General features: G+C 40.0%; 2 protein-coding genes across 2 annotated transcripts; one reads left to right on the top strand and one right to left on the bottom strand.

Annotated features, from left to right (window-relative positions):
- Window positions 1-5: 5 nt before the first annotated feature.
- Window positions 6-2,092, bottom strand: LOC126385938 (zinc finger protein 771-like; the record flags this gene model as incomplete). The annotated part of the gene is made up of 3 exons (XM_050037983.1): window positions 1,800-2,092; window positions 1,025-1,702; window positions 6-436 (listed from the first exon to the last, which is right to left on the bottom strand). Coding segments are annotated over exons 1-3 (1,281 nt in total), but the record flags the coding sequence as incomplete, so codon positions are not given.
- Window positions 2,093-4,891: 2,799 nt separating this feature from the next.
- sec13 (SEC13 homolog, nuclear pore and COPII coat complex component) lies at window positions 4,892-11,435 on the top strand. Its single transcript, XM_050037718.1, has 9 exons — window positions 4,892-5,047; window positions 5,249-5,293; window positions 6,615-6,730; window positions 7,051-7,202; window positions 7,388-7,521; window positions 7,729-7,862; window positions 9,155-9,275; window positions 9,780-9,926; window positions 10,289-11,435. Exons 1-9 carry the CDS (start codon window positions 5,045-5,047, stop codon window positions 10,397-10,399), a joined length of 963 nt encoding a protein of 320 aa, XP_049893675.1. The 5' UTR covers window positions 4,892-5,044; the 3' UTR covers window positions 10,400-11,435.
- Window positions 11,436-13,368: the final 1,933 nt, after the last annotated feature.

The raw sequence follows: 13,368 nt of genomic DNA, 5'->3' as shown, positions 1-13,368 counted from the left end.
TCTGAAAGCTCTGCCACATGTTTTGCATGTAAACAGTCTCTCTCCTGTATATGTGTGACTTCAACTGGAACCTCTGTGCTCAAGTGATGCACCTTTACACCTGTGTGCGTTCTCATGTGGATTGTCAAGTTACTGCTAGATCTGAAGTGTCTCCCACATGTTTTGCAAGTATACGGCTTCTCACCTGAATGAGTCCTCGTATGGACTAACAAGACATCACTACGTCCAAAAGCTCTCCCACATACTTTACAAGTATACGGCTTCTCCCCTGAATGAGTCCTCATGTGGCCTAACAAGTCATCATTACGTCTGAAAGCTCTCCCACATACTTTACAAGTATATGGCTTCTCACCTGTGTGGATTGTCATGTGCCTTTTCAATACTGATGCGTCACTGAATCTTTTCCCGCAGGTCTTGCAAAGGTAGGGCTTCTCACCTGTGTGGTTTCTCATGTGGCTAATCAGGCAACGGTTCCCTGTAAAACCTCTCCCACGCGTTTTGCATGTATGTGGCTTCTCTCCTGAGTGGACTCTCATGTGCTTTGTCAATGTGGACACATCCCTGAATCTTTTCCCGCAGGTCTTGCAAAGGCACGGCCTCTCATCTGTGTGGATTCTCATGTGGACTTTCAAGTCACCATTACGTCTGAAAGCTTTCCCACATACTTTACAAGTATACGGCTTCTCCCCTGAATGAGTCCTCATGTGGCCTAACAAGACATCATTACGTCCGAAAGCTCTCCCACATACATTACAAGTATACGGCTTCTCACCTGTGTGGATTGTCATGTGCCTTTCCAATCCTGACTTCTGACTGAATCTTGTCCCGCAGGTCTTGCAAAGGTAGGGCTTCTCACCTGTGTGGGTTCTTATATGAGCACTCAATGCTGATGTGTCACTGAATCTTTTCCCACATGTTTTGCAAGAAAACGGCTTCTCACCTGTGTGGATTGTCATGTGCCTTTCCAATCCTGACTTCTGACTGAATCTTTTCCCGCATGTTTTGCAAGAAAACGGCTTCTCACCTGTGTGGGTTCTTATATGAGTGTTCAATGCTGATGTGTCACTGAATCTTTTCCCACATGTTTTGCAAGAAAACGGCTTCTCACTTGTGTGGCTGTTCAGGTGTCTCTGCAATTTTGACTTGCGCTCAAAAACTTTCCCACATACGTCACATTTTAAAGGCTTTTTACCTGTATTTAAGTTTATCACAGCAGAGGTGTGTGGACTGTTACTGTTCATTTCACTTTCATGATGTCTTTTCTCTGCTTGAAGCTCTGTGTTTCTAGTTGATCCTGAGTCTCCATGCTGGTATTCTTCCTCATCTTGGCTCTCAGCTACATGAGAGTTGTGACAGAGCAGCTGGTGCTCACTGGTTGCTTCTGATATCACAGAGCTTATAACTGGCATTTTGAATACAGACTCTTTCTCTGCTGCACTTTGAGTGTCATCATGAATGAAGTCCAGAGTCTGATCTTCACTGTGCTCACTTTCCTCATCAGCAGGAGTCAACATAAAGCCATCAGTCTCCTGCTTCACTACAAGCTGCTCTCCCTCCTGACTGCTGCACACTTCCTCCTCTTCCTCTTTAATCTCTGGAGGCTCTGGCTCCTCTTGGTCCACACTGGACTTCCTCTCCTCAATACAGAGCTGCTGCTCAGGGACAACCTCCTCCTCCTTACACACATGTTGCTGTGGGAGCTCTGGAGGGACACACAACAACACCAACAGCATACTAATGTCATGCTACAGCAAATAAACACACATGCCAGTAAATTACTTCAATTAGCTTTCACCCACCTGTCCTGTGTAACTTTATTTCAGGCTTCAAAACGATATCCAACAGTCTGCGCTGACGATCGATCTCTTCCTCGTACTCGACGATGCTTCTTTTAAAAACTCCCAATATTTCTTCAGCAGCAGCAGTTAGTCGCTCGTTGACAAACTCTCTCAAAGACTCAACTGAACACATTGTTGTCTAATGTAGGCTACAGTAAATGTGGCTCGAGGTTTAACTCATAGATTAACCTCCCGAAGTGAACTCAGTCATCTGGGAAACGCGGCTGGCGCCTTTTTCTTGTTTACTTCTTCTTCTTCTTCTTGTTCTGCTTCTTCTTCTTCTTCGTCTCCTTTTTTTAACGGCAGTAGCAAACTATGATAGTGCATTACCGCCACCCTTCGGTGTGTGTGATTACTGTATAGGCTTACAGGCTACATTTTGCATAATAAAAGGGAAAAAAACAAAACAAAAAACAAAAAAACACTCATACCCGTTTATCTAGTCCTGTACTTCTAAGATACTCAAATACTCTACTCATTATTCTATCTGTCGAGGGCTTATCTAACATTTCTTTTATGCTAAATTTCATCCCTATTTCCTCAATATTTCTTTTTAATTTTTCTCTTTCCCGCTCTACTTTTTACATTTCATAAAAATATGTTTAACACTTTCTTCCTCTTTACAAACACTGCACTCTCCGTTTCTGTGTTTCCCTATCACAAATAACGTTTTACTTAGTCCTGTGTGTCCTGATCTTAACCTTGATAAAATAACCTCCTCCCTCCTGTTCCTGCCTCCCTGTCTCAGTCCCCCTACAGAGGGGTTTATAAAAAACAGATCTCTTCCTTTCCTTTCTTTTTCTTCATTCTTCATTTGTTGCTTCATTAAAGTTTTAGTTTCTGCTTTACTCATCTTAGTTGTTGCTGTAATTTTATCATATTTGAGAGCTTTCTTTGCATACCTGTCTGCAAGTTCATTTCCTTGCACTCCTACATGCGCTGGTACCCAAACTAATTTTACATGCAACCCTAATCTTTGAATTTTAAAAAGTAACACAAATATTTCATATATAAGGTCCTGTCATTAACCTGAAATGGCTGATTGCATATTTTCTAATGCTCAATGAGTCTGTGCATATTATGGCTCTTAATGGTTTTATTTCCTCAACCCACTGCAATGCTAGAATTATTGCAACAATTTCGGCAGTAAACACTGATACATCATTACTTATCCTTACAGCTTTCTTTAATTCTAATTCAGGTATCACATAAGCTGCACCTACCTGACCTGTTTCTGGACTTTTTGATCCATCTGTAAAATTTTAATATATCCATAATAGTTATCTAGATGCATTGTAGTCATCTCTCCACAATTTTTACTATTCTTAATTTTTGTTTCCAATGATATATCTACCTCCGCTCCTGGTAACAACCATGGAGGGATATGTGGAAACGCTGCAGCTGAACAAAAGTCTTTGCCTGTTATCCCTAACTTCCTTGCTTCTTCCTCTAATGTCCATCCTATACATTTTTGCTTACTGTTACTATGCTCCCATGATGGTTCCAGAGCCCTCCTTGTCGGATGATCTTCTTTATGTCCTTTTAAATTTACCCAATATACCAAACTTATTTGAAGTCTTTTTAAATCTATTGGCAATTCTCCCATTTCAACTTGCAATGCAGGGATTGGGGTAGTCTTACAAGCCCCGCAACATATCCTTAAAGCTGCACTTTGTATTATTTCTATTTTATCCAGATGTATTTTAGATGCAGATCCATATGCTATAGATCCATAGTCCAATGTGGATCTTATTAACCCTATGTATAACATTTTCATTGTTTTCTTATCAGCTCCCCACTCTCTACTTCCTACACTTCTAATTACATTTCATACTTTTTTACACTTATCAATTATCTTACCTATATGCACCTGCCATGTAAGTTTGGTATCAAACCACATTCCTAAAAACTTTATCACATTCACCCTTTCTAAAGTTTTCCCATATATTTTGAACTTAAATTCCTGTTGTATTTTCTTTTTGGTAAAGAATATAGCTTTGGTTTTCTCCACTGAAAATCTGAATCCCCATTTCATAGACCATGACTCTACATTATCAATTACTCTTTGTAAACTCTTCACAATATATTTTACATTTTTCCCCCCGTTTCCATAATGCTCCATCATCAGCAAAAAGAGATCTTCCTACATCACTTGCAACTGAACTATATATATCATTTATCATGATAGAAAATAAAATTGGACTAATCACACTTCCTTGAGGTACTCCATTCTCTACCGGCAAGCACTCTGAAAAACTTTTATTTATTCTTACCTGTATTTTCCTGTTATTTAGAAAATCTTTGATCCAATTAAACATGTTTCCATCTGTTCCTAGTTTTTTAATTTTTATCAATACTCCCTCTTTCCATAACATATCATAAGCTTTTTTCTACATCAAAGAAGACTGCAGCAACTATTTCTTTGTTAGTTTGTGCCTTTCTAATATCTGACTCTAGATTTATTATTGGGTCCATCGTACTCCTCCCTTTCCTGAAACCACTTTGGTATTTTGATATCAAATTCCGTACCTCTAAGTAATATGTTAGTCTTTCTACTATCATTCTTTCCATTATCTTCCCTAAATGGGAAGTTAAGGCAATAGGTCGATAGTTTGTTGCTTTGCCTGACTCTTTCTCTGGTTTCTTGGTTGGAACTATCACTGCTAATTTCCAACCAATCGGAAGCTTTCCCTCAGTTCATTATCTTGTTGAATAATTCCAATATAACCATTAATATATCATCGTTTAAATGTTTCAGCATTGCATAACTTATTTTATCTTTTCCTGGAGAGGTAATTTTGCTTTCATAATTGCTCTTTTCTTTTCATCAAGTGTAAACAAAGAGTTTAACGTATTTTCTTGAGCTTTATTGCTCTCTAGATATTCTACATTCTGCCTTTTCGTATTTTCTCTTGCTTTCCTTCTTCTTCTTCTTCTTCTTCTTCTTCTTCTTCTTCTTCTTTTTCTTTCTCTCTTCTTCTTCTTCTTTCAATTTATTGGCGGATCTTAATACGAAGTAAACGTTTGCTATGTGGAACCTTTGTTTAGCCGCTTGGCCGTTTCCGCCGGTAGAAACAGTTGACGGACCCGGTGGGAAGCGGCTTCTGTGCTTGTTGCCACGTCGGAGTAGTTGTTGAACCTGACTTATTCATTTAGAGGACTATAAGAAATCATTTTCTGTAGTGTTTTCTGGTTTAACCGCAGTCATGGTGAGTGTGATAACTTTATATTCAAGCTGTAAGTGAAGCTGTTCGCTAACGTTTGTGTTTAACGGTGACCGTTTGTTTTGCTGACGTGCCCCAGTGGTTAGCTCGTTAGCAGACAGGCTAATGACAGAAAGCTAATCCTTATTGTGAATATCTTTATTTCTGTTTAATTTTAATGCTGCTTTATGTGTTTGTGAATTTCAGGTTTCCGTTATTAACACGGTGGACACCTCTCACGAGGACATGATCGTAAGTTTTCATAATTTTTCATTTAACTGTCGCTGAGCATTGAAGCTAACGTTAGCATTCACTAAAGAAGCAGGGTTGATTGAATGTGGTTTTAGCAGGTTCCAGAAATACATATATGTATCTTTATATGTTGCATGTTTATCAGACAGTGTTTTCACTGTAACGTGACATTATTGTGGGGTAAGGATCAGGTGAATGTACGGTGAAACATGCACAGTGGCTACATGTATCATGTCAGTATTAACACATAGGGGTGGAGGAAGTGTTCAGATTCTTTAAAAGTCCTAATACCACCCTGTAATAATACTGTCAACATTATCAAGCAAATATAGTTAATGTAGATAAGTCTTACAGTGTTCCCTATGACTGTCCAATTTTATATTTAAAGTCATTAGATTATTATGACCCATGCATTTTTCTAAAAGCAGGATTTTACTGTTGTAGTTTGTTGAGGTGGAACTCATTACTATTAGCTCATGATTATTTTTATTATAGATGAAAACTGATTATTTTCTCCATTAATTGATTGAATGTTTAATTTGTCAAAATCGTGTAAATAGTGACAGTTTGTATCACAGTGATCGAGAGCCCAAAGTGACACCTTCTCAATGTTTGTTTGGTCCAGCCAACAGTCCACACCTCAACATTATCACTGATATATAACAGTTATTAACCTAACAAAAGGAGAAGCTGCAAATCTTCACATTTGTGAAGCTGGAACCAGAAATTGTTTTTAATTAAAAATTACATCAGCCATTAAAATTGTTTCCAGTTAATTTTCTCTCAGTCCACTAATCGTTTCAGCTGTACTTGTATAAACTGTTAGGTAGTTCATTTTATAACAAACATAATATTTTACAAGGTTTATGTATGTTTTGTGTGCAAATACCTTAATTTTTAAAGTAACCAAAGCTGTCTGACGAAAATAGTGGAGTAGAAATTACAATAATTACCTCTGAAATGAGTAGAAATATAAAGTGACATGAAAAGAAATAATTAAGTATTGCAGAAGTACTTCAAATGTATACATAAGTAGTACAGTACAAGGGCCAATGTAGTTACATTCCACCACTGTTTTATTATGATTTACAGATGTAGTGTGGTTTTACTGGTTGTGTCACACTTTTGTTATGATGGCTAAAGCCAAGGAGATGGTCCAACAGCTGTGGATTGGAACTGTTCAGCAGTTCATTGTGTTAAATACTTCTTATGAACACGCTGCAGTCTTGGATTATTTAGCTGATAGTGTCAGTCTTGCTGGAAAGGAAAGGTAGAGTGTGAGATAGTTTTCTCATTTCATGTCTTGTTCTGTCTGTTTCAGCACGACGCCCAGATGGATTACTACGGTACTCGACTCGCCACCTGCTCCTCTGACCGCACCGTAAAAATCTTTGATGTCAGAAATGGAGGGCAGATCCTTGTAGCAGACCTCAGAGGGTAAGACACCCTCGTTACCACCACCAAAGCAGGGAGCTGATGTCACTTCACGTAGATAAATACATTAAAATAAATTACAATGCATAAATAAACTGCAGCCACATAAGTATTGATAAAATTATTATTCTGTTTGTAAGTTCTTCTCCTGTAATACCCGATTATTTTGTCAGATCATACATTTAAGAAATTGTTTTTTAATCTGGGCTGTAACACTGAAATCACATGTAAGCTTTTCCCTTAATTATTGGCACATTTGTATGACATAGTTTGTTTCACACACATATTTTCACTTAAATTTTTTTGTCTCTATATTTGTGTAGCCACGAGGGTCCTGTGTGGCAGGTGGCGTGGGCTCACCCGATGTTTGGCAACATTCTGGCTTCCTGTTCCTACGACCGTAAAGTCATCATCTGGAAGGAGGAGAACGGAGCCTGGGACAAGATGTATGAATACTGCGGGCACGAGTCATCGGGTCAGTAGCTCTGCTGTGTGTTCAGGTGTCGTCTGGTTTTGATAACATTAATTTTCCCATTTTTGGTTGTGTCTTCGTCTCCTTCCTTCAGATAAAATCACTAGTGTTTTGGTTGCAGTTCCAGAACTCAGTGTGACTGATTCTCTTGCAACTTTGTTTTTAAATCTGTTCCTGTGTCTCCGCAGTAAACTCTGTCTGCTGGGGTCCGTATGACTTTGGTCTGATCCTGGCCTGCGGCAGCTCAGATGGAGCCATTTCCCTTCTCACATTCACTGGTGATCAGCAGTGGGACGTCAAGAAGATCAGCAACGCACACACTGTAAGTCTGAGACTCTTCTGAGTACTGCAGAACTGATGTTTCTGTGTATTTCCATCAATGCACGAGATGGAAAAAATGTCTAGAATGATCTAAATTTCTGTTTCACTCTGCTTATTAATACTTTTTTTTTGCACGGTCATGTTGTGTAGCTCGAGCCGTTTTACAGATTTGTTTCTGTTTATTAACTTGGATGTAATTGTCCTGCAGATTGGTTGTAACGCAGTGAGCTGGGCTCCTGCTGTAGTTCCAGGCAGCCTGATTGATCAGCCGTCAGGACAGAAACCAAACTACGTCAAACGCTTTGTCTCCGGAGGCTGCGACAACCTTGTCAAGCTCTGGAAGTAAGTTGTTGTTTAAAATACATTTTCTTGTGTTTAATATTTTTCTGTGTTGTGTTTAATGACTTGAGATGGAGACAGTGGCCATTTTTACACAGAAATCGTGCTAAGGGATGTTACAAAGTCCCTTCTTTATGCCTCCATTGCATTTTTACACAGAACCAAACAACAGCAGCATCATTCTGCTTCAGTGTGTGATTATAGATGGCATCACAGCTTTGCAAAATCAAAAGAAACGCAACAGGGTGACATGTAACACAACAATGTCGGCCTCTAATGTAACATAAAACGTAGGCGTCAGGCAGCGCTATCTGTATAACTGTGGCATAACATGGCAGTAACAATAATTTAGCATCCCTGTTATATGGTGGCTGATTTCCCAAATTCCCAATTTGTGGACATTTTCAGCTGCTGTTCTTCTTGTAAGTAATCTGCTAGCTGCTAACAACTACTTGTAAATCTCCCACAGTGGGTTGCACTCATAAAATGTCATCAAACCGTCACACCCGTGCTGCCAATGATCCTGTCTCGCAGGCTGTCCTGTTAATACAGACTCCATTTGGCACTGTTACTACCTGCTGCGGCAGCTTAAAGGCATGACAACTCTGTCCCCCCTTTCCATGTTTGTACCTTATATACAGAGCAGCATAACAATGCAATATTCCCGCCTTGAACAGGCAGTTTAAAAAGGGGTTAATATGTGGCAGAGAATAATCACATTGTCTGTAAGGCAGAGCCACAGACGCTTTTTAATTAACATTAGATGCTTAAAACAGGGTTTTCTTGGCTTTTAGAGACACTTAATTGGTAGCATCAGTTATGTGGTAGGTTTGCATGTTAAAGATATAAGAAGTGTGTCAAAGTAACAAACAGAGACGTTAACAGAGTTGAAAATTATTCAAATGTGTAGAATTTAAGTTTGTCACTCATGAGGGACTGCTCAGATTTTACACATTCAAGTCTGCTTACAGGTCTTTTGGAGTACTACTGCATTTGCAAAGTTGTATGAAGCCTTTTGTCTCCAGTAAAGTGCGCTGTGGGTAACGTGGGCATCAGCCCAGTTTTGACAAGGAAGACGAATTTACGGAATAAAAAAGACTATCTCTGGTTTTGCTGTGTCAAGTTTGGTTCTTTTTGTTAAAACTCTCTATCATGAGTCAGACATCCTTATAGTAGAGCAATGCTGAATTATTAGAGCACTCTTGTCAGGGAAGTTATTGTTTTTATTTAATAAAAGCTCAAGGAGCTGAGGGTTTATGTCTTTACTGTTGCTGATGGTTACTTCCTGCCTCCAGAGAGGAGGACGGTCAGTGGAAGGAGGACCAGAAGCTGGAGGCTCACAGTGATTGGGTGAGAGACGTTGGCTGGGCTCCTTCTATTGGTCTTCCCACCAGCACCATCGCCAGCTGCTCCCAGGTGAGATTTATTGGAATCAAAAGGATCATTTATTTAATGTGGCACGTTCATTGAGACACTTTTATCAGTCCAACTCTTTCTGCTGCTCAGCTGCACCCAAAATATTTCAGTGTTTCAGGGAATCACTGCGTAAACAGTCAAACTCTGCTTCTTTTTATCAGTTTATTGGGAAACATTAAATTATGTATCTGCACCACTAGATGGAGCCAGAGATGACATCCAGTTAAGTAATTTCTAACGTAACCTGCAATATGATTGGAGGTGAAAGCTGAAAATAAAATCTGCATTTACAAACCCACATCTTTTATCCCTGAACAGGCTGTGTTAACTGTCATTGCCTCTTTTTAAAAAGCAAATGTGTTGATTTTAAAATGAGTCAGAGTGGAAAAAAAGTTTTATTGACAGCTCATGTGTGAAACCAAACACTGTCAGCTCGGTCACATTCCACTAGAGTTCAGTGGGGATACATTTTTTGAGGTTTTGGTTTCCTTTGAATGTCTGCAGGACGGACGCGTGTTCATCTGGACATGTGACGACCCAGCGGGCAACACCTGGACGGCCAAACTGCTCCACAAGTTCAATGATGTCGTTTGGCACGTTAGCTGGTCGATCACCGGAAATATCTTGGCAGTTTCTGGAGGAGACAACAAGGTAGAGTACAAAATGTAATACAGGCACACATACTGGAACTATGGTTTTCAAAAGTGATTTAAAAGATGAGTCTGAGTTTGCAGCCCAGATCTCTTCAGGCAGGTCACTCCTGAGTCATGGAGCTCTGACTGCAAAGGCTCATCTGAGGATCTCAGGGTGTGAGACGGCACATAGGTTAACAAAAGATCTGTTGTATAACTTGGAGCAAGGCCTCTCAGGGCTTTGTAAGCAATCAATAGAATCTTAAAATCCATTGTAAAAGCAACAGGTAACCGGTGTGGTGAAGCCAGGATTGGTGTGACGTGGTCATGTTTTCACACACTTCTCTTACACATGTGTTTGTGTGTTTTATTGTTCTGTAGGTGACGCTGTGGAAGGAGTCGATGGACGGTCAGTGGGCGTGTATCAGTGACGTCAGCAAGGGCCAGGGCGCCGTCTCCACCATCACAGACACACAGCAGAACGAGCAGTGACAAACACAAACACACACACACTTTCATAACAATGACCTCTGACTCTACAAGAATGACCTTAATCTTCAAAGATGAGTTAACTTTTTTGAGCGAACATTGTCCACACAGACTGAGCTACTTTTAATGTCCCTGTTTGGTAATGACATTATGAGTCAAACAGGAGTTCAGCTGTACCGTTTGTTCAGGATAAGTGTTTCTAAAGTTTATCAGAAAGGTAAGAAACCTTCACAGTTTAAAGACGGAGAGTCTCCGCTAAGTGTTTGGGTTCTTTTCCCCTTCTGATAATGTCTGGAAATGCAAACATGACTGATAATTCCCCTGACATATTATTTTATCAGATACACTCCACCGAGTTTCCACATGTACATTGCCGGTTGAAACACAACTTGGTATACAGCTTTACACCCATCCCCCATCTCGTCCCATCACTCTCTGCCCCTGAAACATTCCACCTCCACCAGCGGAGAACAAAACTCTACCATCGCCCCGGATGATCTCTTGACTTTCAACACTTTATTTTATTTAGTTGTTCACTCAAACAGTGAAACAATCTTTGTATTGAGCAGAAGAGCCCCCGTGTGCAACTGTAAAACTGTTATCTCCATTATATCTCATGTATTTGGTGCAAAACTAGCTTCTCTGCTCAGGCTCTAAATAAATAAATCTTCATATTCTCACAGTGAGACAAATCAGAGAAAGAAATACGTCCTCAACGTCAGCCAGTATATTTAATAAGAATGAATAAATGATTTATGAAGTAAGCTGTTGACGAGTACACTTTCTTTTCAACACAGTACCACAGGTGTCAACAACCACAAGTCAACAGGTGTTTGTGAATTCAGAACCTGCCTTAATTAATCAGCCGCTACGCAGCTATGGCAACCGGATGTGAAATCAGTAAGTTGCCAATACAACCATGAATGAGGCATACTCGCAAAAAGTTTTGGAGTGTTTTCTTTTTTCAGTTGTAAAATCAGAAAACAGTGGATGTGTTTTTCATATTTGATGTAATTAAATAACTATAATGTTTAAACAATCTTGTTTCTTTGGTTCTTTGACAGCAGTTTGTCGACTGATGTGTTCATCATGGATGAAGTTATCTTTCATTACAGTGCATTCTAATTTTAAAAGAGTTTAAACCAGTGGTTCCCAACTGGTCCAGCCACGGGGTCCAGATTTGTCCTTAGTCATTAGTTGAAGGTCTACACAGTTTAATATATTCAGCGTCATACTTGCATTTGGTGATGTCGTTGAGCTCGTTTGCTGTCTCTGTCAAGGAGTTGTTTGTTTGTCACTCACTCCACGGCAGGAAACAGCACTTCAAAATAAAAGCTCTGTGCTGGAAATTCACTGTACTCTGTACTGGTCCACTCAGAATGGGCCCGTGACCCAGTTTTGGACTGTGACCGACAAGTTGAGAACCACAGGTTTAAACCATGATCAGCATTCATATTATTGGCAGAGTGCTGATCATGTGATTACACTGACGTGAGGTACTGAGGGTGTGTTGGGAACCCTCCCAGCATGCACAAGTAGGGCTGGATATTGGTACTTGACACCTTTAAAGTATCAACTGAAATAACTTAGACTTTTTTCTATGGTTTTGTTCACAGCCAGTCACCGCAAGCGTTCATCAATTTAACGTGACGTGTAATTGGTCCACTACTGCAGCAGTTACCACCCATGCATTTTGTGATGTGGTGTATTTGACGGAGTTGGTAGTTCAGCATGCCAAGATGCCACCAAAACGTTCAAAAGTATGGGTATACTACCCACCTGTGGAGTCTGGTGCCATTTTGTCCAACTGAAAGCTTCCATTCACATGATGGGCACTGAACGAAGTAAAACAGGGATATAGTATTTATACTTTTATCAGGATTTTTAAACGAGCTCTACACATAGGTCAGTATGTTCCTGCATTTTTGCTCTGTTATGTTTCCACACTTTGATCTCTGTTAAATATTAGATATTAACAGTGAATGTGGTCAGACTACGAGTCATGTTGGTGCGGGATTTTTGAGGTACTCCCCCACCGACATGGAAGAGATCGTAAAACGATCATCTGAAACCGAGACCGAAACCGCAACACAATCATCCATGTCTCATATCAACCCCCTCCCTGAGTATTATGATGGAGCATTACTGATATTTGTGTTTGTTTTTGTTACTTACAGTATATTATTGATAATATGTCAGCCTATCTGCCTTTATTGTTACAGTAAGAATTATACCCAATGAGCCGATGCTGACTGATCAGAAGTAAATGACCAAAAAAAGATAATTTTTCTACTTTTTTTCACCCCTGCAGAACTGAAAATGTACCGAACCGTGAATTTTGGGCACCGTCAACACTGTAATTAATCAGAAGCTGTTTTTTAAATGAAACCTCACTAAAATCTCTTAAAAGCAGTTTTAGTTACATTCATAGTTTTCGGCACAGTGAGTTCTGCAGTTCATCATTTAATAAGTTTGAGTGTTCAAATTAAAAATGTTAATATCAAATTAAATGCCAAATGTTCTGACTTCTACCACTGGTAGGAGGCCCCGGGGCAGACCCAGAGCACGCTGGAGGGACTACATCGCCCATCTGGCCTGGGATCGCCTCGGGGTCCCCCAGGAGGAGCTGGAAAGCTTCACTGGGGAGAGGGACGTCTGGGGTGCTTGGCTCAGCCTGCTGCCTCCGTGACCCGGCCTCGGATAAGCAGATGAAAATGGATGGATGTTCTGACTCCTCTTTAAACAGCCAGAATCTTTTAGAGGAGTTTATTTCTTTTTCCTCACAGTATCTCAAACTGCATTCTGTATATTTTATCATGTATAGGAACAGGTCACTCTTCATTGTGATCTGTTGGTGTGATTTTCAGAAGTAAATTTTCATCATGATTTCTCAGCCTGCATGTTCTCATCTGGGGTACTGAAGGAGTCCTGGATAGCTGAGTGGTTACAGTGCATAACAGCTTTGGGACCTT

This window comes from Epinephelus moara, chromosome 24, assembly GCF_006386435.1.
Source record: "Epinephelus moara isolate mb chromosome 24, YSFRI_EMoa_1.0, whole genome shotgun sequence".
NCBI lineage: Eukaryota > Metazoa > Chordata > Actinopteri > Perciformes > Serranidae > Epinephelus > Epinephelus moara.
This window is presented reverse-complemented; position numbering and strand designations above follow the sequence as displayed.

Coding starts and splice junctions, on each gene's coding strand:
- sec13 (XM_050037718.1), top strand. Junction 7,203..7,387: donor CTGCGGGCACGAGTCATCGG/GTCAGTAGCTCT, acceptor GTGTCTCCGCAG/TAAACTCTGTCTGCTGGGGT. Junction 7,863..9,154: donor AACCTTGTCAAGCTCTGGAA/GTAAGTTGTTGT, acceptor TCCTGCCTCCAG/AGAGGAGGACGGTCAGTGGA.